This window comes from Erithacus rubecula (genome assembly GCF_903797595.1).
Source record: "Erithacus rubecula genome assembly, chromosome: 17".
In the NCBI taxonomy this organism is placed as follows: Eukaryota; Metazoa; Chordata; class Aves; order Passeriformes; family Muscicapidae; genus Erithacus; species Erithacus rubecula.
In genome coordinates this window covers 6,433,911-6,461,051 of record NC_136669.1, presented here as the reverse complement: position 1 = coordinate 6,461,051, position 27,141 = coordinate 6,433,911, and the positions used below count along the sequence as shown (strand labels likewise).

General features: G+C 53.2%; 2 protein-coding genes across 2 annotated transcripts; one reads left to right on the top strand and one right to left on the bottom strand.

Annotated features, from left to right (window-relative positions):
• The first annotated feature begins 2,305 nt into the window (after positions 1-2,305).
• Positions 2,306-4,282, top strand: RASD1 (ras related dexamethasone induced 1). Its single transcript, XM_079320252.1, has 2 exons — positions 2,306-2,718; positions 2,961-4,282. Exons 1-2 carry the CDS (start codon positions 2,433-2,435, stop codon positions 3,509-3,511), a joined length of 837 nt encoding a protein of 278 aa, XP_079176378.1. The 5' UTR covers positions 2,306-2,432; the 3' UTR covers positions 3,512-4,282.
• Positions 4,283-5,650: 1,368 nt separating this feature from the next.
• Positions 5,651-9,963, bottom strand: MED9 (mediator complex subunit 9). The gene is made up of 2 exons (XM_079321211.1): positions 9,794-9,963; positions 5,651-6,449 (listed from the first exon to the last, which is right to left on the bottom strand). Exons 1-2 carry the CDS (start codon positions 9,928-9,930, stop codon positions 6,233-6,235), a joined length of 354 nt encoding a protein of 117 aa, XP_079177337.1. The 5' UTR covers positions 9,931-9,963; the 3' UTR covers positions 5,651-6,232.
• Between the last annotated feature and the right edge of the window lie 17,178 nt (positions 9,964-27,141).

Below are 27,141 nucleotides of genomic sequence, written 5' to 3'. Positions count from 1 at the left end.
CAGGTCCCTGACACTCTGTCCCTGCTGTCAGGAGTGTCCCTGGCTCTGGTCCTACTCCACCAAGCCCACAGGATCACAGTGCACATCTGTCTCCTGGCATGTTCTCCCCGAAGAACTGTTCAGAAGGAGCAAATGGATTTTTTTTCCTGTCAGCCAGGAGCAGGTTTAAAGCAGGCTATTTTTACCTGTTCCTGACTCTATTAATAGTTGTACGGCCAACAATAAATGCTGATCGAGATATTTGATTTGTCTGTCCTCCAGAGGTTGCCACTTCCTATTCCCCCTGTTGTTTTCCATCAACCGCTTCAATTAAATGATCTTTTTGTTGTTTGGGTTGATACATTTGGGCTTTTCATTCGTCTATTAAACTTCTTTGCTGTCTCGAACACAGATGAATAAACACAGGAAACTGTCCCACTTTCTCTCCTCCAAGTGTCCTTGTGCCTCCAGGCAGGATGTTTCCCTGCAGGCAGGGGCGGGACTGTTTAAGTTGCTGTTCCCTTTCAGACAGCCACAGACTGCCACAGTCCCTACGTAAAACTTCTGAGAGTGTTTAAATTAATATCCAAGGGTGGCACCACACTCAGGGGAGATGAGGAGCTCAGCATCATCCATTTCCCAAGTGGTGCTGATGAAAGGCACTGCTCTGCCCCAGTCTGTGTTCTGGCTGTCCCTGAGGTCCCTCTCTGGTGAGGCTTCTGCTGCCCTGAACTTTATTAAAGCATCACCTTTTGCTAAGATTTTTTTTAGTTGGGTATTTTTTTTGTAATTTTTTTTATCATTCAACAGGCTGGGTTGGAAGGGACCTTATAGCTCATCTTTTACCACCCCCTGCCATGGGCAGGGACACCTTCTGCTAAACAAGACTGCTCTAAGTCCCATCCTACCTGGACTTGGACACTTCCAGCAATGGGTGCAGCCACTCTGGGCAACCTATTCCAGTGTCTCACCACCCTCAGAGGGAGGAACTCTTTCCCAATATCCCATCTATCCCCGCCCTCTGGCAGTGGGAAGCCATTCCCCCTTCTCCTATCACTCCAGCTCTTGTCCAAAGTCCCTCTCCATCTCTCTTGCAGCCTCTTTCTTCACCAGAAGGGGCTCTAAGATCTCCCCAGAGCCTTCTGTTCCTCAGGCTGTCCATTCCTAGTTCTCCCAGTATGGCATCGCTGCCATTCCCATTCCCATTCCCGTTCCCATTCCCATTCCCATTCCCATTCCCATTCCCATTCCCATTCCCATTCCCATTCCCATTCCTGGCCCTGCACGCACTGCCTCAGGCCGGACTCTTGCCTGTCCCCTAGCGGGCAGAACCGGCACTGCAGCGGCACCGCTCCGGCTCCGGCACCGGGTCCGGGACCGGGACCGGGACCGGGACCGGGACCGGAATCAGGGTCGAGGTCGCGGTCAAGGAAAGCCACCGTCCTAAGAGCCTCCGTCAAAGTGTCCCCGCGCAGCCCCCAGCCCGCGCTGCAACCCACGGTGGGACCAAGTCTTCTCTCTGCTCCCGGCCCCACGCACCGGAGCTCGCACCCAACGGGTTTTTTTCTTCGGTCTTTCGGGCATTTGCACCGGGCAAATGTAAACCTGAGCAAAACCACGGCAGGGAGTGGGATTGGACCTCTGCACCCCCCAGCCCCGGTTTCTGAAGCTCGGGGTCTCCTCACACCCCGAGCCCCGGGAGCCCCGAGCCGGCTGCGGGGCGCCGGGAGCTGCACCGGGCTGAGAACGGGACGGGTACAGAACACAGGGAGCCCGCGCTGAGAGGCAAAGATCTGCACGCAAACGGGACTGTGAGAGGGACCGGGAGTGCGAGCGGGTCTGCGAGCGGGAGTTCCAAGCACCGGAGTTCCAACCGGGCTGCGCAAACCGGGAGCGCGAACGGCGATGGGAACGGGACCGGGCTGGGGACGGGATCTGTGTGTGCCCCCCGGGAGTGCGAACTGGGCTGAGAACGGGACCGGGCTGGGGACGGGATCTGTGTGTGCCCCCGGGAGTGCGAACCGGGCGGGGAACGGGACCGGGCTGAGAACAGGACGGACTGGGAATGGTGCCGGTCTGGGGACGGTACCGGTCTGGGGACGGGACCGGGCTGCCAAGCACCCGGAGCGCCAAGCGGGCTGTGAACGGGACCGGCAGGCGAGCGGCAGGAGAGCGGCCGGGGAGCGGCGGGAGCGCTGCGCGCAGCCCGGAGCCCGCGGGGGGCGCGGGCCGGGCCGGGCTCGGTGCCGGGCGCTGACTCAGCCGCCGCCGCCCCGGGCCGTGACGCGCCGAGGGGCGGTCGCTGCCGGCTCCATATAACGCGGCGGCCGCCGTGCACAGCTCACACCGACCCTTCTGAGAGGGGAGAGGGGCTGAGCAGCCGGGCAAGGCAGGCGCCCTTCCTCCTCCTCCTCCTCTCCTTCTCGGCGCAAGCTACACTTTTGCCGGCGTCAATGAAACTGGCAGCGATGATCAAGAAGATGTGTCCCAGCGAGGCCGAGCTGAGCATCCCCGCCAAGAACTGCTACCGCATGGTCATCCTGGGCTCCTCCAAGGTGGGCAAGACGGCCATCGTCTCACGCTTCCTCACCGGCCGCTTCGAGGAGCAATACACACCCACCATCGAGGACTTCCACCGCAAGTTCTACAGCATCCGTGGCGAGGTGTACCAACTCGACATCCTGGACACTTCGGGCAACCACCCGTTCCCAGCCATGCGCCGCCTCTCCATCCTCACAGGTACTTGGCAGAAGGTCCCTCTGATAGATTCCTGCTAAGTTTGGGGGTGTTTTTGCAGTCCTGGGAGGAGGGAGGTACGATTTTGTGCGTTCAAGTGGCTGGGCAGCTCTTCTTGGTGGACTGGAGGATGCAGGACCCAGGGGCTGCCTGGTCCTTCCTTCTCCAAGCCTCTCTTGGCTTAGGAGTGGGTCTCTCTGTGTCCCCATCCCTGCAACCACCTCACGTTCCCTCTTTGTCCCCAGGAGATGTGTTCATCCTCGTCTTCAGCCTGGACAACCGAGACTCCTTTGAGGAGGTGCAGCGCCTGAAGCAGCAAATCCTGGAGACCAAGTCGTGCCTGAAGAACAAAACCAAGGAGAACATTGAGGTGCCCCTGGTCATCTGCGGCAACAAGGGCGACCGGGACTTTTACCGGGAGGTGCAGCCCCGGGAGATCGAGCAGCTGGTGGGAGGGGACCCCAAAAAATGTGCTTACTTCGAGATCTCAGCCAAGAGGAACAGCAGCCTGGACCAGATGTTCCAGGCGCTCTTCGCCATGGCCAAGCTCCCCAGCGAGATGAGCCCCGACCTGCACCGCAAGGTCTCGGTCCAGTACTGCGACATCCTGCACAAGAAAGCGCTGAAAGGCAAAAAGCTGCTGAAGGAGGGGGGCCGGGGCGGCACGGAGGAGGCGTACGGCATCGTGGCCCCCTTCGCCCGGCGGCCCAGCGTGCACAGCGACCTCATGTACATCCGCGAGAAAGCCATCGGCGGCGGGCACGGCAAGGAGAAGGATCGCTGCGTGATCAGCTAGGAGCCCCCGCTCACCGCGGGAAGGAAGGAAGGAAAGGAGGGGAGAGAGATGCTCGTTCCCGAACTGACTTTGGGCAGGTGCCCAGCCGGGCAGAGAGGGAGTCGCCTCTCCCCCAGCATCTCTCCTCCCGCTCTCAATCTCCCTCCCTGGGGGTGCATTTGGGAGCGAGGGATGCGAAGGGGGAGGCTTTGGAGGGCAGGAGGGAATGGCAGTGGGAACAGCCTCCTCCTCTGGGCAAAGACACAGGGAAAGGGTGAGCTGCTGGGCAGCCAGGTGGGAGGATGAGTGTGGAGGGCACAGACCTTGGTGTTTCTTTCCCTCCCAAACCACCCAGCCTCAGGCACTGCCCTCAGGAGGGGGGCAGGGGCCTGCCAGCACCTGCCTGGGGCTTTGGGGTCGGTTCTTGGTTTTGTTGTTTTTTTTTTTTCCAACTTGAGAAGCTGTGCACGGACTCTGACTCTGTGTTGTGTGTTCGTGTATGTCTGCAAAACATGCAGAAGACACTCCTAAGATGTTGCAAAGACATTACAGAGTTACAGCCCCGATGGACCAAAAAACTGACTCTTGTTTACATTTGTCTTGTTTGATTTGCAAGATTTGGGGAGGGTGGGGGGAGTGGGAAGGGTTTTACAAAATAAAATAATAGGCACTTTATGTAGGTATTGTTTGTCATTGACATGAACAAAAAAAAAAATCTTCAAGTGTTTCTACCGTGGGTGAAACTTGATGTTTTATTTTTTCTACAAATTAATAAAATCTTTTAAAAAATCACACCTGTGTGTTTGCCTTTGCTTCCTTGCCCTATCCCATAGCAAAACCTGCTAAACAAAAGGCCTGAGGTGGCAAAAGCAGCCTCTCACTCCAGCCCTGTATTGCCCCATTTTCTCCGACTCCCAGTGCAAAGGTTCCCGCCTCTGCAAGCCGCAGGGGTTTTGCCACACAGGGTAACGAGGGGCCAGGCAGGGAGTTACTCACTCCAACGGGTCACTGAGCCAGCTCTCTTTCCTCACTCCTGTGCCCGAGTGACGGTGCTGCCAGCCCCACCACACGCGGCAGTGGCATGTCACAGCCTGCAGTCACCCTGCACACTGACATCACCTCGTTAGAAAGGGCTGATTGTGTTTCATGCTCTCTGCCGATTAACTAACCACACTTTAATGATGTCAATACACACTGATTCATTGGCACCCCAGCTGGGATATTGTTTTTACTCTGCAATATGAGTAAAGGAAGTACTTTGCTCGAAAGGTCACCTTTACATCTGATGGTTTTTAATCTCTTCCCAATAAAATGATTACTGCAATAAGTTGCAGTAATCATTGCTAGAAGTGAAAGGGAAACAGGACTGCTCTTCAAAGAAATCTTTTTCCAGCTCATTTTCAACCTCCGTTTCCCCCTCATGCAGCAGCACAAATCTGTGTTTAGTACATATTAATGGCAAAAAAAAATCATATTGAAACCACAAAACAACAGTGGGAGAGCGAGACTGCAAAGCAAACCATCCCAGTTTCGCTTGAAACTTGGATTCAAGTTGACAGAGTTAACTTGTTCCTTAACCAAGTGCCAGACATTTCTTTGGCAACAAGTTGTTTCTTCCAGCTCTGCCTATGCCTGATTTCACAGGAACAGCAACTGGCAAAAGAATGGAAAACATCGTCCAGGCATGAGACACAGGAATTTATTGAGCTGGGACAGGCAATGGCTGGTGGAAAGGCAATTTCAGTAATAAAAAATGTGTACATTGTGCTTTGTTTATCTCAGTCTTCTGCTTTACTCAGAGTTTACACACTGGCACCTTCCCAAAGAAAGTACTAGTACAGTATCTCAGTGGGGACAGAGTAAATCTCTGACTTACAGGTGAGTTGCAACCATTTTCACTGAGCAGAATTACCTGTTCCAGCTGCTCAAATGTTTGTGGTTGTGGGAAGCCCCTGGATGTGGAATTTACCTGTACCATTGAGCCTGACTTTAAAATGGAATAACTAAAAGCTTCTATCATTTATGCCCTTTGTTTTGATTCTTGCTGTTCCTCTGTTTTAAGAGGGAAAGACATTGGAGCTGGGCCCAGGATCCCATGTGCTGCCAACATCCTGCCCCTGCTCTGGCCACATCCACTCAGTGAACACACAAGAGGGGCAGTTTGGAATCTGTAAATCTTTATTTGACTCACTTCAGACTCAACCACCAATTGTTTAAAAAGAGAAATGCAGAAGTAATTGAAAGCAATCATTCCTCTTCCAACACACAGGGAATGGAAAGTGTACCAGAGACTCTTTTCCAGGAGCAGGGCCAAACAGTACATGCTTTCCTCTTATGCTCCCTTTTGATGTTTGGCCATTTTTAAGTTAAAAAAAAAAAAAAAAAAAAAAAAAAAGCAGAAATACCCTCTTTTCACCAGCAGGTACTTTGACCCTTAGTGAAGAGAAAACAAAATGTCTCTTGCTTGTCTGAACATAAAAAAGAAGAACCCCACCCCGAGAGAAAACAGGAGATGGGATATGTAAGTGCACAGTCCTGCAGCTGATCAAGGGAATGTGCCACTGCCATTGTCTCAGGAGAGCACACGGTGTGCTGGCTCAGTGTCACACACCCATGGTCCACACAGGCACAACACCACAGCTCTGCAGCCACAAAACCTGACAAAAGAAATGGCCACTTCTGCCACCCTGTTCAGCCTGAACAGGAGGCATCTCAGACCTGGAGAGTGGAGCTGTGCCTTTCCTACTCCTTGGGGATTTCAAACATGCAAAGGCTCTTGTACTTCTGCAGCAGCTCGTTTTTGGTCCGGACCTGCTCCCGCAGGTTCTGCAGCTGCTGCTGCTGCTGCTCTGGGCTCACCCCGATGCCAGGCATGGAGCTGATCAGCTTCCTCATCTCCTGGAACTTGTTCTTGAGCTCATTCAGTACCTGGTGAACATCCTGGCTGTCCTTGTCCATGCTGCAGAGAGAGAATCGAGACACTGTGAATTCTCCTGTTGAAAATGCTATTTTCCAATACAAGCAGGGTTTAAACTGGGAAAATTGCTCTTGGTATCTAGCTACATACATCTGATTCACCTATCCCAATAAAATGACACAGATGGATATAGATTGGGTAGCTTACAGACAAACTGCAAATTTCCAGGACACAATCCAGTCACCTCAGGATGTATTAATCAGGTTAGGAACTGCACTGCAGCTTTCAAACATCACCCTGGAGCAGGCTAAATTCTCCCTCTGAATTCCTGTACCTCTCTTTGGGGAAGATAAGATTGCATATGTGTTGTGTGTAGTCACCTGGAAAAAAAGATCTCAGTCTCACCCATGACCTGTTGCTGCTGTAATACAAAAAAATCAATGCAGTCAAACAGCTTGACAGCAGAAAACAGAAACTGTTCCCCAAAGTGCCAGTGTCCAAAGGCAGAGAAAATGGTACTTGGGAGCTTTAAAAGGAGTCGCTGGGGATTTATACTTAATAAAAGAGAAGCGCTGGGGTTTTTTTCGGGTTGGTTTGGGGTGTTTTTTTTAAGAGCAGCAGAATTGGCTCTGCAGCCAACTCTGTGCTTTTCAAGGCTCAGTGTTGTCTGAGGCAGCGTCTGCCCTTGAACCCTCATTAGTATCTGACTCAGCTTTGTTAGCACCAGCAAGAAGTTTCACTGATTCCAGGCAAAAGCAAGTCCCTGCTTCCAGGCTGCCTGTTAATAGGGAGAGCAGGATTCTAATGGTCTTTGAAAAACTGGGAGCCTGTTCAATAGCCAGACCTAAAAATAAATCTGCTTGGCATGACCAGGGCAGAGAGGTGCTCGATTATAACTTTAGGGAATCGTGACATGGCTGGGAGCAAAACTTTTAAGCAGATGGCCGCCGCTTGTTTCAAAAGCCTGTTGGAACAAAATATTCATTATTCCCTTCTAAATAAAACTGCAGCTGGTACTATGATGTCTCCCCATTATGCAGGCACTCAGGGCCAGGTTGGCAGTGGAAAAATACAGGAACACAGACAGCCAACCCCATGGCACATCTGGGGAAGCATGGGCTGACACTGCCTTTAAATCACCACAGCTGGAGGCTGGCTTTGACAGGGGAGTCCTCCTCACATCTCATCCCCTTTCCCCTCAAAGAGAATTGACACCTGCCTGTTGCCTGGTTGGTCCAAAGGGATAAATATTTCAGGGTTGGTGGGGTTTTTTTTCCTGATGGGCTGTTTTCCTGCTGGAACAAGCAATTGAAGTGATTTCCTCTTTGGGGGCATAGAGAGGTGGGAGTGAGAAGGTGTGGGAAAAGTCTGCAGCTGCCTGCACTAACACAGGATTCAACACAGCATCCAACCACAGCCTGTGCTGATGGACTGGGCACAAAGTCTGCCTTAAGGCACAGTGCTCTTCACCACACTAGCACAACCCACCATCACTGGAGCCACACAGTGGGACCTCAGCAGTGATGCCATTGACTGTACAAGGCTGAAAATATCAGCAGACCCGACTTAGGAAAACTTTCTCCAGACCCAAACAACAGGAAACAGCACCTGTCCTTGAATGTCAACAAATTTACATGATACACAGAGTCACCTTGGAGATGCGTCTTCACAGCTGAGTCAGTGTCAGAGCAGCAGGGCTGGGCTCTGCCACTCGAGGCAGTGTTAGAGGACAGCCCGTTTGCCATCTGTCAGGGACAGGAGGAACAACATCCCACTGCTGGCTGCTGTGGTGCCACCCTTCTGCCACACTGCTCAGCATCCACGCTGGCTCGAGCCGCCCAGGAAACACCACACACGAAGCCAAGGGAGGAAGCTGGGCAGCAGGAGTGGGTGGCTCGGTGGGCCAGGGCACAAGATATCCCTGGGACTCATCTGTGAGTCACAACAACCTGATCAGTGACACATCACAACCTGGGAGGTCTCAGCCCGTGGCTACTGCCCACTTTGGTGATGGACACGCACAGGCCTGGCAGGGGATTTAGCCTCACTCTGTGGTCTGCACAGATCAGAGAGAATCAAGGCCAGAGGGCAAACTGATGGCCTACACTCAGCACTATGGGGAAACTGAGAGAAATTACAGTGTTTGTGTTCTCATGCCCATTCTGGACTGGTCTGTCAAAGGTATTCATTCCCATGGACTGGGCTGCTTGGGCTGCAGAGCCATTAAGGGTGAACCTCCCTCACCTTTCAGACAAGCTTGCTCCAAGTGAAACATCAGCAGGACACAAATCAGCTCTCCAATGAGTGCACAAGGAGAGGGCAGGAAGAAACCAATTCATGCTTCCCATGGCCTCACCCTGCAGCCTGCCCAGGTGAGAGCACAGAGCCTGCCTGGATGGATTTTCATGGCAGAGACATGCCCTTTCTGGGAATTCAGATGAGCATCTCTAGAGGCATTCCTGTGCCAGACACACGTCAGTTCTCAGGAGCCTTGTACCAGCACCTTTCACCTGTACAGTGTTTATCTGGAGCTGGGAAGAGAACAGTGTATGTCCTACTGAGGAAGAAGCCATCCTGCTTTGAACAACTGCTCGGAAATGGGCTGCTTTCCTGACGCACTGCCTGTACTTTCTGAGGCTGTTATCAGCTCTCTACAGTTCTTTGGAGCAATAACCCAGCGGACACACAGTGCTCCTGCTCTGGGGTTAGTGGTGGGGCAGTGTACCTGAGCCATGGGAACACCTGCACTGCTCAGGTGACCCCAACACCACCCAGCCACCGACTCAGAGTGGAGATGCACTTGGGACTGTGCCAGCTCCCTCCAACACCCTTCCTAGGAACTCCAGCTGGGAGAAAAAAGGCAAAGGAGATGCTGGGAGGACGGAGAGCATCACTAGAGGGGTGACCCCACTGCCCTGCTACCTCTCCACGGCATCCTGGGGAAGCGGAGGCTGGGAGAGCATCACTTGAGGGAGGATCCAATTGCCCAGCTCCCTGTTCAAGGCATTATGAGGATGCTAAGGATGAGAAAACAACTTAGAGGAACCCCACAACTCTCCTCCCTGTCCAGGACGTCCCACAGATGCTGTGGTTGGCAGAACATCACTCGAGGGGGAGTCCCATTGCCCTGCTCCCCATCCAGAGCATCCTGGGGATGCCGAGAACCGGGCGAGCATCACTAGGGGGGACATCCCATTGCCTCACTCCCTATCCAGGGTATTCCCGAGGATGCTGTGACTGGGAGAACATCACTGCCGAAGGCATCCCTCAGCCCTGCTCCTCACGCAGGCCGCCGACGGCTCCGGTGTGAGGCAGCACGGTCCGAGCGGGGCAGGGCCGCGCTGCCCGGCGGGGCGGGGGGTGGCGGTGCCCGTGCCCGCCGTTACCATTTGATGATGTCGTGGACGAGCGGCAGGAAGGAGAATTCCTCCTGCGCGGGCGGCAGCGGCGGCGGCTTCTGCTCGGCGGGCGGCTCCGGCGGCGGCGGCTCCTCAGAGGCGCGGCCCGCGGGCCCGGACGCCATGGCGGGCCGGCAGTGACGGAGCGGGCGGGGCGGGGCGGGGCGGGGCGCCATGGCTCCGCCTCACGGCCCTCAGCAGGGCTGGGGCAGCACCGGGCCCTCCATGGCTCCGCCTCACGGCGCTCAGTGGGTCCGCGCCCGCCATGGCTCCGCCTCACGGCCCTCAGCAGGGCTGGGGCAGCACCGGACCCGCCATGGCTCCGCCTCACGGCCCTCAGCAGGGCTGGGGCAGCACCGGGCCCGCCATGGCTCCGCCTCACGGCGCTCAGTGGGTCCGCGCCCGCCATGGCTCCGCCTCACGGCCCTCAGCGCTGCTGTGGCCGGGCCGGGTCGTGGGCAGGGCGGGGGAGTGGGGCAGGGCAGTGCAGCCGTGCTGTGATGCTGCTGAATTCGCAGTGATCCCTGTTGAAAGCTCCAGTGATCCCTCCCGAAACTTGCAGTGATCCCCTCAAGTGCCTCCACGGTGATCCATCCTAAACTCCCAGTGATCCCCCTGAAACCTCCAGCGATCCCTCCTGAAACCTCCAGTGACCCCCCAGATGCCTCCACGGTGATCCCGCCTGTGCCTCAGTGATGCGCTGCACTCTGCCAGTGATCCTCCCTGAGACCCTCCCCAGTGATCCCCCTGAAACCCCCAGTGATCCCTCCTGAAACCCCCAGTGATCCCCCGACACCCCCCATTGATCCCAGTGACCCCCCTATTACTTCCCCCCAACACCCCCCAGTGATCCCCCCTGTACCCCTCAGTGATCCCCCTGCATTCCCCAGGAATTCTCCCCTTACACCCCCCAAATGATCCCACCTCCCATCTGAGCCCCTCACAGGATGTGGGGTTTGGAAGAAGCAGAGATTGTGGAGCCCCAAACCCCAAGGGCAGGGTGAGGAGAAGGGGTGCCAGGTACCTTCCAGGTGTCCCAGGAGCCATTCAGGGACCACACGAACCACCCAGAGGTCCCAGGAGACATCTGCGTGTCCCAGTAACCATCCCAGGAGCAACCCAGCCATGCCAGGAGCTATCCATGGGCTCCCAGCCCCTCAGCACACTTGGACTGGTATCCCAAGTCTCTGTACATCCCTCTCTTTCAAGGGGGAAATTACTTTGTTCTGTGTAAATAACCACAGTAGGGTTTTGATGTCTCTTATATCCATGATGTCTCTTTCCACCATGTTTTTTTGTTTTCAGTGTACTCAGTTTGACTTTAATGCACATGGGAATGATATGGGCTGGATGATGGGGATGTGATCTTTGAAATGCCTTAAGGACAGATGTTTATGTGGGATCAGACTTTCTTCTCAAGGGAGGAAGCATGGGCAGCATCAGTTGGAGGGAAAGCAAGCTGGAGTGTTGGATGAGAGCCTGGGCTGGAGACTGGAGGAATCTGGAGGAAGAACAGAAATGTGATGTCAGGCTGGGACTGCTGTGAAGTTGGGAGAGGGAGATGAGGGGGATGAAGGCTGAGAGAGCTGGGGGTGCTCAGCCTGGAGAAGAGAGAACTCTGGGGAGACCTCAGAGTTCCTTCCAGTGCCTAAAGGGGCTCCAGGAGAGCTGGAGAGGGACTTTGGGCACAGACTGGAGTGACAGGACAAGAGTGAATGGCTTCCCACTGCCAGAGGGCAGGGATAGACGGGATATTGGGAAAGAATCTTCCCTCTGAGGGCAAGGCCCTGGCACAGGCTGCCCAGAGAAGCTGTGGCTGCCCCATCCCTGGAAGTGTCCCAAGTCAGTCTGGGCAAAGTTTGAAGCATCCTGGTCTAGCAGAAGGTGTTCCTGCCCATGGCAGGGGGTTGGAAGCAGGTGATCCTTAAAGTCCTTTCCAACCCAAACCATTCTGGGATTCTGTTGAGAAATGGAGCTCTGGTGTGACTGATCTGCAGGGGGAAGAGGTGGCTCAGAATGGTGAGTGGTCAAGGTTGGGAGAGGGAAGGTGCTGCCCCTCTGCACCAAGCAGCCTCATTTTGCTTCAATGAAGCAGTGTTCAAACCCCTGTACCCACACAAAGCATCCCAGCATGGATAATACCAACCACAGCTGAGAGCTTTTATTCCTGGTTTGGCTTAGACAAAATGCATTATTTAATTTTTCATTTGAAATAGGCCTCCCTGCTCAATGGTTATAGGCTGAGGAGGACTGGGAAGGCAATTTTATTTTTTAAACCAATTTATTCTGAAAACAAACAGAGGCTATTTATACATCTAATGAGAATGCTGGCAACCATTTAAATGGGGGGTATTGGCTGTTTGCTCTAAATATAGAAGATGCAATCGCTCACTTTGTTCCTACTGTCAGGAATAGATCCTGGTTTGGTAACTGATGCTGGAATGTGCAAAAGAGCCTGGGGGGGCCCAGGTTCTGCTGAGCAGATCCCTGTAGGAAGGCTGGTGGTATTTATGGCCCTTGACTGAGCCAAGCAGAATGCAATGTCCTTCAGATGGGGCTGAGCCAAGAGGTTCATTTCTGCCTCTTTTTCAGGGCTGTTTTCTAAAGCAAGAGTTGATTCAGGCTCCATGGGGGACACTTCCCTCAGTACTGTTCTGGTTTTAATTCTCCCCTTGGCTTTCTGGAGGAGGGCAGCAGTAATTGCTGGGCTGCTGGATGCCTGCCTCTGATGGTTGAGTCAGGCAGTTGTTCCAGCAGGTGACAACATGCAGATACCATTCAGTACCTAATGTGCTGTCAATCAGCATTTCTTTTTGCCTTTCCATTCCCATTTGGAGTCTAGTGTGCTCAGCTTTACCTAATTAGTGTGTCCCTGCCTCTTGCCTTCTCTTCCTTGTGGGAACAGCTCTGCCAGCTCCCCCAGGTGACCCACCTCTGTCCTTTTGGGCTTGTCATGCCTTGTGACAAGTCCAGGAGACAGCAAAGGTGTTTCAGTCTGGTTTCAGTTCAAGAGGCTCCTCCACCACTGGAGATGCTGTGAATTGATCAGATGAGAGAGACTGTGTGGTGCCAGCCTGCACTAGGGCACAGTAGAGCTGTGGTCTGTGGCATGACAGTGTGTTCATATCCCTAGTGAGGGCTGCAGGAGCTCCAAGCTGAGACCTTTGTCCCAGGGGGGGTGACTTTGGTGACCTTTTTTATATTCTTGAAATCCAGTTCCTTCCAAATCCTTTGGCAGTTGTGTTGGTGTCTCCATCTCAGATGGGAGGGCTGTGTCAGCCCACCTGCTGTTCTCAGGAGGAGCTGCTGGTGGGTTGCAGTTCTCCCTAATTTTCATTCTGGATTTTTTTAACCTGCTATCAGTTCCTCAGCAGAACAGTTTGAATAAGCAACCTGTGAAAAGTCCATGTGAGGCAGCTAAACATGAACAAAGACATTTAGTGATGAATGAAATGAATAATTTCCCCGTGGATTTCATAATAAACGTGAAGTGCAAATGATCGACCTGTTCCTCAATTTAATTGTGGCTCTTTGTACAATTCACTTGCTGGACAGGCAGGGTCTGAAATATGTGAATGTTTCCAAACCATCTGATTTTCTGTGTACATTCATTGCTCACCCAGACATTTCATTAACCCATTATCCTAAACCCCAGCTGATCAAATAATCCGTATCCAGAGTATCTTTTGTTATTGCCTGTTTCTTTATGATACCAATGTTATTTTTTCTTCTCCTGTCATTTCTGTACAGATTGTACCTCTTGTCCTCTGCCAAAGGGAACTTTTGAGAGATTTACCACCAGTTACTTGATTCAGCACCAGGTGACTCTGTGCCTTTCACTATTTCCTTACAATGACTTGATGTTTTTATATTGATGGCCTGACATTTCACTGGGCAGCTCTTCTTACTGTTGGACCCATCTGGAGCTTATTGTGCTGTTGCCACCAGCTCTGTTATCGTTTTTTACTATGTGGCTATCACCAGGTTGAACTTTATCTCTTCCTTCTGCTCCTGCACTGCATAATCAGCTGAATTTTCTGTTTCAGTCTTGCTAAGCTGCTATGGTGGGATAAGTCTGTTTTGCTCAGTTGGGGAGGTGCTGTCAGGGTTGTGGTCACCTAGGAGGGGGTGATAGGAATGAGAAGTTACAGTTCCAGCCCTTGGCTGTGGTCAGGGCACCTTTTTGTTAGGTCATGGCTGTGATCCTACAACTGCTCAGGTTTGTGGCTAAGATCTCCCTAATTTTGACCAGATGTGAACTGGGTCTTGGGCTCCGCCTTGTCTTGACTCCTGGGACCATTTCAGACCATGGTATCTCAGTCTTCTCATGGGTGGGGTATCATAAGCTGAGCTTCATCCTTTGAAACCGTGTTTTACCAGAGGGATTTAGAGGGTTTTTACCTGGAGTTCTGACTGCCCCAAACACTCAGCCCTGCACTCCCACATGCTCCTAGAGATACTGGTGCCCCAGATGCCATTGAGATTTAAGATCCAGACAAGCAGCACCAAAGACATCCACATCACCCCAAAGCCTCCTGGAGTCACTGGCAGCTGGGGAAATTGGGCTGCCATGGGAAGAGGGCCATCATCCCATGACCTGAGAGATGCCACCCTCGAGCAGAGCCCAGCGTGCAGGACAGAGCCTGGGACAACAGATGGCACAGGAAGCTTGGCCAGGCTGTGTGTAGCACCAGTTTGGGTGTCACAGCAGGGCATTGGCCTGGCCAGGGAGGCCAGTGCTTCGGTGCTCCAAGCCTCGGGAGCTGAGTGGGGATGATTCAAGGCCACAGGGAGTGCCCAGTGACAGTGACCCCACTGCTGACCAAACAGAGGCTAGCCCAGGCCACCCCAGGGAAGGCACCCTGCCCATTGCGTGGGCAGAGGGAGCACCGAGGGCTTCTTGCACAAGATCAGCTACGCAGAAACATGGATCGAGGAAAACACGCAGCCAGAGCCTGGCCCAGCTCCAGCTGCAGGTGGCTCTGGAGCTCACTGTCTCTGTTGGGCAGCTCTGTGCCTGTGCAGCATCCCAAATGTGCTGAGTCCTGGGAGCCACCAGTCCCTGCAGAATCCCACAAGACCATCCCATAGCCAGGCTTGAAGACTCCAAGCTGTTTTCCACCCAGGGCAAAGGGGCAAAAGTCACCTTGCAGGAGCAAGGCAGGAACTTGGAGTGTGAATTCGGGGTGTCCCTGAGGAAACCTACGCCTGCAGGGGGAAGTGCCCTTGTTCCCACTGGGCAAAAGCAGCTCTGGATCCCTGCTGGCTCTCACCGCAGTGTGGTGAGTCAGCAACGTCCCTGCCATTATTTACAAATAATGAGCGAGGCTCTGAACACGTGCTGCCAGCAGCATGAGGCTGCAGCAGTTTCACTCTCAATCTACAATCGTGGCCTTGAAGCAATGCTGCAAGAGCCTGCACTGAAGGCCAAGGCTCAGGCAGGAAGAGATTTCTCTCCTGAGCTCCTGGATTCACACCCAGCATGCTGGGAAGGTGTTGGAGAGGGACAGCATATTCATGTGCATCCCTGTGCACACACATCCATGTGTGCTTGTGCATTCCTGGGTGCATCCCTGGGCACATCCTTGTGCTTTTGTGTCCCAGTGAGTGTGTCCATGGATCCCAGGGCACCACTGCCCTGCATAAGGACACTGTGGGTGTCACAGAGAACAGATAAATTTACCTGGATGCACATAGTAGATACTCACTAATGGGGCCACATTAAGGACATTAATGAAATCCCAGCTCCCTTTCTTGGAGTCAGTCCTTATTCTCCTAAAGTGGGTCAGGCTTTGTTTGTGTGTTTGTCAGGGTCCCTTCAAGCGTGGCAGAAAAAGCCATTACCTGATGCTGGAGCCCTTCAAAATGTTTCTCTTGGGTTACTTAACACCAGGGGAGAGGAAAGGAGCTTTGTTCAGACTTTGTTTTGACACTACAGAAAAAGCATCTGGTTAAGATTTTAGCCCATCCTTCACTTGAATTGCAAACAACATTTTGCTATAATTGGCCTAATTACTGAAATGAGACAAAATTTATATGGGCTTTGCAGGATCAGTCAGGTGTCCTTAAAGAATAATTTTACACAGCAGAGCAGTGGGTTTCTGGGGCAACACTGGCTCCATGGGAGACACATCTTGGGAGGTGGAGAAGTTTCCCTCCAGCTCAAAACCATGTAATCCTTCTCCTGACCTGGGGAATGGTGCATCTCTGCAGGGCCATGGCAAGAGCAGTGTTTTGCTGAGCCTTTCTTCTCCTGACCCTGGGCTTTGTGGGCTTTTCTGGTGCTGGCACCCATGGGTGGCTTGTCACAGTCACGTGTCCCTGGCCCCAAGGATCTCTGTTTGCCAAGGGCTTAATGTTTAGCTGCTAATAAACAAGGCATATCGGGGAGGTTTTAATGACCAAGTAGCTAAACTTTCCTGGGAAGTTTGCTGACTCTTGTGGCACAAACAAGGCCAGGATGTGGTGACATTTTTGTTTCAGATAAAATGCTCATTAGAAGTTTCCCAGAGCAGACTTCCAGCATTGCTCCAACTCCTACTCCCTCGCTCCTGGGCATTCCTTGAGTTGGCAATCCCATGCTCAGCCATGTCCCATCCTGCCCAAAAGCTTTCTTTCCATCCTGGCAGCACAGATTTATCTAAGGAGGAGTTGTTTATTGGGGCTGGATTGGTTTGGGAGTTTGGCTCCAAGCAGCTGCAGGGGAATCAAAATAAGGTTTTCAAATAATATCAAGGGGGGAAAGAAATACCCTCCTAGTTGTTCTGATTTGAGAAATGAATGAATTTGTCCTTCCTGCCTTTACCTCATGGGCATTCCTCAGCCAAAACCATTATTTTTTTCCCCCAACAGAATATGCCCTATAGCAGCTGCTGCCCATCTCAGTGACCATTGGGTGCCCATGGCTAGATCCAGCCTGGACCCAGCTTTTGCCCATTTCTACTTTGTGGATTAGCTGAGCCCTGGCTTTTCCTGTGGGGGCATCCAGTAGAGAATCACTCAAAATATCTCTATCCCTAACACTATCCTCTTACTCCAGTGTAGCTCATCTCATTCATCATTGATCTAAATGCAAATAAATGTCATTAGAGAGGGACATTTGGCATTCAGGTAAGCATGACCCATCCTCACCCTTGCTCCCATGCAAAACCAGCCCTCCTAGCACTTCAGGGAGCTCTTGGGATGCTCCCACTGCCCTCCATGGCAATGGCAGCTGCTGGCAAGGCTGGGCACCACATCTCTCCCACCCAGGGATTACAGCGGGACCTGGGCTGGCCAGCCTGTTCCGGCATCTCTCAGCAACTGCAGAGATAATTGCCATAAGTCTAATTGTTCCTGCTGGATAATGAGTATTTTTGCATCATCATCCCCAGCTGCTGAGAGCATCATCTGAGTTGCTATTTCAGGGCTGGAAAGTGGCTCCTGTGAGCCAGAAAAGGCCAGATCAGGCTGGATCTGGGCACCTGAAGCAAAGTCCACACACTGAGAATCCCCTGACCATAGTGCTGGTTTGCCAGGCTGCTTTGTCACTGTGCTGCTCGGAGTGGGATGAGCTGTGTGTGTTCTGGTGGTGTCCCTGTTTTTGGGCAATGCCATAGCAGGCAGCAGGGTTTGTCACAGCTGCTCCTTGCTGCCAGGACACGCGGCCAGCCAGGACCACAGCAAGCAGCACCCTCTCCCCCCACCAATGGGTTGGATGAAGAAGCCACGTGGCAGGAACTCCTGACTGGGCATTGATTTCTCCTCCACCAACAAACACTTTGCAAGACCCGAGGATCCAGCATCTCAGATTGGGCTGCTCAAGTGCACGAGGCTGGCTTGGCAGCAGGGACAGCATTTGAACAAGGAAGGAGCACGGTGCTTCTCTCCCTGCTCCCCATCTGGCACCTGGAATGGCTGCTGATAATTGCTCCATGCTGCAGGATGTATTGAGCAGCCAGCTGCGGCATTTCCACTCTGCTCATGCTCACAAACGTGGGTTTGAGACAGCATCAGCAGAGCCTGTGCATCCCATCCATCCCATCCATCCTATCCCACAGCTCCCAGCTCAACTCTTGCCTCTGCACCTCACTTGCTTTTCCCTTCTTCTCCACAAACCAGCTGCAGACAAATGGCAAGTGCAAACCGTGTTTTCAGAGCAGCATCCATTGAATTAACCCTCCTGCCTTGGTAGCTGGAAGGGGTTTGAGGACATCTATGTGGCATAAAGATGTCAGGGAAAAGGATTTGGCTGCCAAGCTGTCACTTGTGCCCCTCATGTAATACACAAGTCCCTAGAAATTAGTTTGCAAAAGATGGTGCTGAGTTTGCCTCGGGAAAGAGTGGTTTGGGGTTTGAGATAAGGGTCCTATGAGCTGACTGGGAAGGGAGAGAGAGGAAAAAATGCGTCAGGGCAAGAAAGGGGAGAGATAAGTGACGTGTCTGGGCTGGGAGCATGAAGCCAGTGGCCTTCCTGGCGCCGTGGGGACTGCAGGGTGGCCAGATCTGGGCTGGGACAGCTTTGTATGCAGCTGGCCCTGTGGCAAGCCTGCTTGCTGGCCAGGCTTGGGAGCCCACTGCCAAAACTGCAGAGGGCAGGGAGGAGGCAGCCCCAGCCAGGGACCTGTTCCAGCTCCTAAGGGCTGTGCAGGGAATGGTAATGGGCATGATGCCCCCCAAATTCATGCACCTGCACCCCATGCTCTGCTCCATTCCCTGCCAGTGCTGCCATTCGAGGGCTTAGGGTGTGGTCTGCACCAGGGCATGGGTTAGATGTTAATTTTTCACCTTTTAGAACATCCTGCCTGTCATACCTGCTCAAGCTTTTGGGGCTGGGGTAAGTTTTGTACTGAAAGTGCCTCTGCTGCTGCCCAGAGGGGGATTTGGGTGGCCAAGCAGTGTCCTCAGGAGCCAGCTGGGAGCTCGTGGCTGATTTTGCATGTTGTCTCATAATTGCAGTTCTTCATGTTCCCTCAAAGCAAAAGGCACAATTAGCTGGAGGACGGGAAGTGCGGGGATCCGGCAGCAGTCGGGAGCTGCTGGCGAGGAGGCGGCTCCCGCTTTAGCAGGATCCCTTCTCCCCCTCCAAACCAACTGCTGGCATTTCTCCTGTCACCATCACCATCCTCCTCCCCTCGTGCCACATCCACTCGGGCATCCTGGCAGGAAAACTGGGAGCTGGTAGCAGCTCTCTGTCCCCATCCCAGCACCACCGCACCCCTGCGAGCACACAAACAACTTCTTTTCTGCCAGCTCCCTATTTGCAGCACTGTATATACAGTATAATCCACCCACGGGGTATCCAGACTGTACTTGGCTGGGAAGGACAGAACATCCTTGTGATTCAAAAGGTCAAAATGAATGTCAATACAGTTTAAGCAAGAATGCCAAATCCGCCTCGGGGACACAGGGTGCTCACAGGGACCTGGCTGTCGGGTGTGCTGCTCCCTAACAACAGGCATGGGGTGCCCAAAAACCCTCTGTTTGCTGCAGGATCAAGCAGGGCAACTATCCCTCAGAATAAGAGTTCTATGGTGTGCTAACAGCTTTGTCTGTTCAACCCACAGGTTCCTGTACCCTCTTTCCACCCCTGGATAATGAAGGGGTAAGCAGGTCGTGATGCCCCTTCGCGACGTCCTCCCAGTCTCTTCCAGTTTCTGACTCTAAAGCCCAAAACTCTGCCTCTTCCACAGGGATCTGGTGCAGAATTATCTTCCCAGGGCTCAGCTGTGGGTGCTGGCTGTGGCTGAGGTCCATTGGCAAAACACAGCTGTTTGCTCTGGACTGGGGAGGCAGCAAATCCCACTGAGCACCGGACTGGGAGAAACCACCCCTCCTCCTCTTCCCAGATGGAGTGAAACTGCTGTCATTTCAAGCTGGGCTGGAGGAAGCTCGGCTTGGGCGGATGGCTGGGATTGATTTCCCAGTGACAGAGGCACTCGCGTGTCCCTTGAGCTCCCGGCCCTGTGCCTAATGATTTTCCCTGCTAATAATCTCCGCTGAGCAGGCAGCAGCGGTGCAGGTACAGGGCACGGGGATGAGTGGGATCATTGAGAGATGGGGATTCAGAGATCACTGCCTGACTTGGCAATGGCAGGTCCATGCTGCTCTTCCTGACATTTGGATCCTTTCCATTCCTCCCCAGCCCATCCCAGCAGGATGGCTGCCCACAGAGCTCTCGATGCCAGCACCACCAGCCCCCCTAATGATGCCTGTATTTAATGAGAACAAAGCCTTCTCAGGGCTTGGGGAGTTTGGAGGTGAATTAGGAAGCCCCTTCACAATGGCAAGGAAAAAATCCCAGGAGCTGATGGTGTTTAGCAGGAGGGGTTTGAAGGCTTTGGAGATATGCTAAGCACAAAGGTTCCATAGTGTGTCCTCCTGGACACAGCATTCCCATCCACAGAACTATGGAATGGCCTGGATCAGAAAGGACTTTAAGAGTCATCCAGTTCCAACTCCCTGCCATGGGCAGGGACACCTTCCACTATGCCAGGTTGCTCCAAACCCTGTCCAGCCTGGGCTTGGACATTTCCAGGGATCCAGGGGCAGCCACAGTTTCTCTGGGCAACGTGTGCCAGGGCTTCTCCACCCTCACAGGGATGAATTTCTTCCAATTTTCCATCTAACCCTGCCCTCTGGTAGTGGGAAGCCATTCCCCCTTGTCCCGTCACTCATGCCCTTATTCAAAGTCCCTCTCCAGCTCTCTAGGAGCCTCCTTAGGCCCTGGAAAGGATTCTAAGGTCTCCCTGTCACCTTCTGTTCCCCTGGCTGAGCACTCCCAGCTGTCCCCACAGCAGAGCTGCTCCAGCCCTTGGAGCATCTTGGTGACCTTCTCTGGACCTCCTCCAGCAGCTCCACATCTTTCTTCCCTTCCCTCTCCTGACACAGTGCAGGGAGAAGGAACAAGAACATGAACTTGAGCACAAGATTCTCCAAACACAGACTTCTGGGGACACTCCCAGCTGTCACCATCCCGGTGCTGCTGGCGAGGAGCTGTGTCCAGGAAGAGCAGTGGGACACTTCTGTGCCTGCTGGAGCCAAGGTCAGGGCAGGCAATGGGAGCTGGCAGTGCTGCCCAGCCTGGCAGGGCTCTCACAGCCCCGACCTTTATGGCTTTGAAAACAGGATGGGAACAAGACGCACTTTTGTTTTCAGTTTGGGAGCTGGAACGGGACCTTCAGGCTGTTCCTGGGATGTTACGGCCTCCAGGCTGTGGTGGGGGTGGGGACCAAGCTCTGACACCCCAGGCAACTTCACTGCTCCTTTGCATCCTTCCCAGTTTGTCCTTTGTCAGCAGATCCCAAAGCTGTCCCCAGGCTGGCTGGGGAAGCTGCCCTGGGAGCACAAATGGGGATGAGCAGCTCTCACTCAGCCTTCAGATGGAAACCCCCCTGGCTCTCACCACGGCTCACGTGCTGGGGAGCACAGGGAGGTCAGGGAGTTTGTGGTGCTGCTCCATGAAAAATGTGACTGTTGCCCTGGGTAGTACAGGGCACTGAACTAGAAAACCAGGAATAAGGGATAATAAGGAACCCAGGTGCCTGCACCTTGTCTTACCTTTAGAACCCAGCTCATGGTCATCAAGGAGCTGCTGGCAGCCCTGGACTGTGCTGTGGGGACAAGGCTGGGGACAGGAGGGCAGGGAGCAGCTGGGGCTTGCAGCAAGGCCATGCTTCTGCTCACAAAATGGAGGGAAATGGGGTTGAATCCCACATCCTGCCACAAGCAGGGTCGACAGGTCCTTACTCAGGGACTGAGTCACAGAAACAAGGGACAATGTGACCCTGCACCAAAATCAGGAAGAACTCTGGGCAGTCTTTCCCCGCACAGGGCTGGCAGTGGTTCACTGCTCAATACATCAGCCATGAAGTGGGCAGGCAGTAGATGATAAGGGTATTTTGTTCCTCCGGTGTAGAAAGAGAGATTTCAAGAAAAAGAAGTGAATCACTACAACCCCAGACTGCAGGAGGGGGGATCTGGCACTTTGTTGTCACCCACCACCAGCCCTGGGATAACCCCAAGGACAAAAAGCTCAGTCTCTCTGCTTCCTGGCCCTGCTGCTTATCAACCTCCCACACCCACAAATGGAGAAATAATCTGCCTGGTTCCTGTGGAAGAGATTGTGAGCGGCCAGTGATGAGAAATCACACGGGTCCTGCCACGTTGGTGCACGTGCAGGCTCACAGAGGCACCTGCAGCGTTTCCCAGCAAATCCTTGGATTGTGCCTGTAACTCCCATCAGTCACTTTTGCTTGCCTTCTGTGGTTTTCTGCCCTTTCTGTGTGCTGAGATCCTGTTTAATCTCTTCATTGACAAATTCATACCACCTTTTGCAGTCTTTGGCAGTTGTCACAGCAGGCAAGCAGGTGGGTTTTTTTAAAGAAAATCAAGATTCCCATGTAATTTCTGCTGTGGGGACCTCTGGAGTTTATTAGGAAAACTAAACCTGGTCTCAACTGCCTGTACCATGGAAAGCCAGGCTGAGGCTGTTTGTGTGCCCTATGGTGTTTGGTCCAAAATCTCCCCCAAATCTCCCCAAATCTTTCTCCTGGCTGAGCTCAACCAAGGCTGACTGAAGACGAGTCCCCATAGGCCAGGAGCTGCTATGGGGCTAGGAACATTGGGGTTTGAAACACAGAACTGGGAAAGAGGCCAGGGAAGGAGTGGGGACACCCAGGGCAGCTCCATCCCCGTCCCCTTTGGTCACAGTCCCTCTGCAGGGCATGAATACCCAGCATTTCCTTGAACCCCCCAAACAAGGCATAGCCCTGCCCTGTGTCCCCATTGCCCTGCACAGCTCCTTTTCCATGTGCTGACATGAGGATTCATGCAGAAGTCAGGTCAGGGACTGAATTCAGCAGGGAGTATCTGCCCTGCCAAAGGTTTGTGCCCCGAGTTGTCCCTGCACGGGTCTGGCTGGATTGGTGCCTCCCCAAGGTGCTGCAGTGCCAGCACCCCCTGCTCCAGGGTCTGCTTTGTGCCTCTGGGTGATACTGTCCCTGTGAAAAACATGATCCTTGTTTTTGCTGCCTCAGGGCTGAACCGTTGCCCTCCCCAGGGACAGGTCCCTGAATGCTGGCAGGGATTTATAGCCTGCCATGATTTATGGTGGACAGAGCTGTCACAGCCAGCACCAAAGAAACCCCGGCATTAGTCCAGCATGACCTTACCTGGCCATGCAGGACAAAGCTCTGAGGTCAGAGAAATGTCCCCTGAGGACAGTGGTGGCATCCACATGACGGGTGACAGTGTGCAGGTGTTCAGTCACCCGTTCCCCTCGTGGAAAAAAAACAGATAGGCAAATTTTTGCCTCTTGTTTAGAAATTTGCTCATCTGCCACATCCAGGCGGGACATGGTAAGAGCTGGCACTGCCACAGGGTACACCAGGTGACTCAAAGACAAAGCAAGTCATGCAGAGTGGCAGCAGATGTGACATTGGACTCAGGGAAGTTGCTCAGCAATAACACAAAACAGAGAAGCTGTGGAAATACAGGGTTCCCAGTAACTGGGATCCAGGCACCTCTTCTCCTTACACCACTGCCTTCCTTTGCAGGGAGGCAGGGAGGGGAGAGGGCAAAGCCAGCCCCAAGTGCCAACCCCAAATCCCAAACACTTCTCATTCCTCGACTGTCACTGCTCCCTTCCCATCCATCTCCTCCTTACCCACACAGGGCTCCATGGCCAGACCAAGTAACTGCTCACAGGGCTACAACCCTGCCTATTAAATACATTCAGTACAAGCATCTTGTCTTCTGCAAAGTGTTGAAATCCAACCCTGGGTTCTCCCAGACTGTCTCTGCCCTCCTCCTCCCCTCCTGGGTGAGAGGTCTGTGGTTGCTCAGCTCTGTTTACTAACCAGGAATTTTTCCCCTCCAGCTGTTTCTTTATTTTCACTGCAAATCGATGCAGAACCACCTTGACCAAGAGCAGGTGAAAGCCCAACACTGATGCCTGTACCAGTTCAGACCAGCAAGGAGCTGGGCATTCTCCTGGGGATGGAATCAACATGAAGGGGCATGAAGAGATCTCTACAGTGGGATCAGGTGTGCAGGTTTGGGGTCTGCCATGAGCTGGGGGGACACCAAAGTGGTGGGATGTGTGGGGTCATACTGAAGCCAGTGCTGCCTGGGGAACTGCTGGGGATCCCTTTCCTCTGGGGACCCCAGGAGGGCTCTGGGACTGCCAGGATGGAGCTGTCACCCTTCTAAACCTGGGACAGCATCACCAGCATCCCTCCTGGGACAGTTTGAGACAGTGGCTGGCCTTCCAGACAAAGAGCTTTTGGTGATGAAATGCCTCTTGAGCAGCTCCATACCAGACTGACAACCAGCTCGTGCTGAGGTCATGCTCTTCCAGCTGGGTTGCCACCAGCCAGTGAGTTATTGCAGAAGGAAGGAGAGGATGTAGCTTTAGTTTATCCTTGCTGCAAGATGCTGGGTGTCTCTCTCCCAGTCCTGAGCATGGAACTGAGGCTGTCAAACCCTCACTCTACTCCCTCCATGGCCTCTGTGCATCCCTCAGTGCCCTGTTCCTGCAAGGTCTCACTGCCAACCCAAGGAAGCTCCTGCACAGCGCAAGCGTCTTCCAACACACTCCCCACTCTTCCTAGTGTGGGCAGACCCTGCATCATCCCCATTTCGATCATCCCCTGGTCCCCAGGTTGGCAGAGGAATGACAAAGAGTTCCAGCACACAAGGGCTGTGCCAGCCCCATTGCAGCCACTGTTTCTGGGAAATACCCCGTGAGCCTACAGCTTGTACTGGCAGTGGTGATAACCCGATCTCTGTGGCTGATAACAGCCTTGCACGGCTCTGAGCCAGGCTCTCTGGGAGAGGTGAAACAGTTCAGCCTCCCACAGCCCTAAGGAGAGGAAAGGCAGGTGCCAACAGCTAAAAGTTAGTTTGGGGAGATCCAGGGCTGTGCTGTGCCAAGCTCTGTTGCATTCACAGTGGGTATCAAAGCCAGTGTCGCACCCCTGGCGAGCCCCCACTAACCCTTCCCAACTCCTGTGCTCATTTTCACCCAAATTACACTGGAGGTAGAAGTCAAAATGCAATTTCTATGCGCATCAGGAGAACTGCTGATGGAGGATGGAGAGGAGAGACAGCTCCTGCTGAGAAAAATACTGCAGCGTGAGCCCAGCCCTCCACCAGACACTGGAGCAGCCGCCCGGAGGCCAAACTTCCTGGGAAATCTGGCTTCCTTGGGCTGGCTGCTCACACCAACGCTGGGTTTGTTTTGTTCTGGGCTTGAGATACCGGTGGGATGAAAAAAATGCTTTGTAAGTGTTGAATTAAAAGGATGATGCAAAAGCTGCAGGGTGCTTTGGCTGGGAAACGTGAGCGGCTCGCAGTCGGCCCCGACGGGGCTCAGGCTGTTTGGAGAACGTGGGGTTTCTGTGATTAGGCTGCTCATATGACTCAATATATAACCACCAGTTACACACTAGATTTAATCTTGGGTCAAAAGTCATGGATAATTCAAACCACGCAGAAAATGTTGATCGCCTGCTTGCCCGAGCTGTTTTTCTCCACAATTCTTTGTTTGGGCTAAACAATCTCTGTAAATCAAATGCAGCCTGGCTCTGGGCAAGAGTGGGGCCTGTCCTGGCTGGAGTAATCCCTGTTCTCACTCCAGGAGCTGTCTGCTCTGCCTGCATCCCTCATCCAACTTTCTGAATCTTGTTTCATCTCCTTCATTTGCTGTGGGGGAAAAACAAGAATGATTCACCATCTAAACTTCCCATTGGAAGCATCACATCAGTCCTCAGCCAAGTTGTCTCAGTGTTTGGGCAGTGACCCTTCCTTACCCTGAGGGAGCAAGGTTGGGAATGCTGCCTGCCATGTCCCTGTAGCAATCTCGATACCTGGCTCCCTGCATTCTGTATTTCATTTGGTTCCTCTCAGGGACTCCCCAGTTTCTTGTCTTGGGCAGTTTCTTTCCCGACCAAGTCACAAAACTCACTCTGGTATTGGAAAGATGCCAGTGGGGATGGTCAGGAATGTTCTGCCTGGTCAGGTTAATTGAACAAAGGGTTTCCAAGCAGGGTCTTGGAAACATTAATCAAGTCAAAGATCTGTGCTTGGGGTGGTGAGGGACTGGAACTGGAACAGCCCAGAGAAGCTGTGGCTGCCCCATCCCTGGGAGTGTCCAAGGCCAGGTTGGACAGGGCTTGGAGCAGCCTGGCCTAGTGGAAGGTGCTCCTGCCCATGGAAGGGGACAAGAAGCCCTTTAAGGTCCCTTCCAACCCAGGCCACTCCATGATTCCATGATCTCTGAGGCTTCAGCGTGCCTGTGGGGAGCGTTTGCTGCTCCGTGCATCCGTGAGCAGATGGTTGTCCTTTCACTGCTTTCCAGAGCCAGCATCCCTCATTTCTGATGAGTTGCTCCTCTGCTCAAAGCTTCACTGGGCAGGAAAGGGAGAAGCCATCCTTCAGCTTTGCAGGATGCTGTCTTGCAGGAGGGTTATTTGTAGGGAATGCAGCGTTCCTTCTGCCGGTGGCAGCAGACGTCACTGCTCAGTTATTGCACAGGGACCAGGGCCTGTCGTGGAGCATGGCTGAGCTCATCCATCACTGAACTCCTCTGCTCCTCAGCCTCCTCTCAGGTCATTAGGAAGGATGAGTGATCCCTCCTTCCCCTACAAAACCCTTTGCCATGCAGTGACAGAGAAGGATGCAAAGAGCCCCTAAGAGCACCAAAAAAAGTTTTTCCCTGTGGGAACATGAAGGAAGCAGAGAAGCAACATCCATTTTGCAATCAGGAGGGGCACTGAAACAACCACCTCAGTCAGGGCTGGGCAGGATGATGCTAAACCCCATCTCTGGGCAGAACCTCCTGGTCCTTGGCTGCTCCTGCCCTCACCATGGAGCCAGTGCTGCAGGCACAGCCAGAGGGTTTTACCAGCAAAACAGGGATAGAGCCAGCCAGAGCCTGAGAGGGCTGATTCCTCTTCCCATACATCTGCACAGGAAAGAGGCAAAGCCCTTGGGGATGAGGAGAGAAAGCACTGGAACAGGCATAAACAGCTTAGTAATAATACTAATGATAGCAGTTAGCACGTCGGCAGCGGTTTGCAGCGCAGAGCACTGTACAAACATTAATTAGTGCAGGCAGACAATTCAGAGATATGGTTCCCATTTTGCCAACTAAGATGAGCAGAGAACCGACCATCTGCTTAAATCCTCTTTAATTTAATCCCAGGGCCTTCACAGGAAAATCCTGAGCCCATTTCAGTCTCAGATGAAACCACCCAGGTGTGGATGGACCCTTCAGACTCTCCTGGATCCCACCGAGGGGTGTTTGAAGGGTGTTGATGGCTGTGGGCTGAGCCTGGAGGTGGAAAACACAAGGT

Coding starts and splice junctions, on each gene's coding strand:
- RASD1 (XM_079320252.1), top strand. CDS start 2,433: ATGAAACTGGCAGCGATGATCAAGAAGATGTGTCCCAGCGAGGCCGAG. Junction 2,719..2,960: donor CCGCCTCTCCATCCTCACAG/GTACTTGGCAGA, acceptor CTTTGTCCCCAG/GAGATGTGTTCATCCTCGTC.
- MED9 (XM_079321211.1), bottom strand. CDS start 9,930: ATGGCGTCCGGGCCCGCGGGCCGCGCCTCTGAGGAGCCGCCGCCGCCG. Junction 6,450..9,793: donor GTCCACGACATCATCAAATG/GTAACGGCGGGC, acceptor CTCTCTCTGCAG/CATGGACAAGGACAGCCAGG.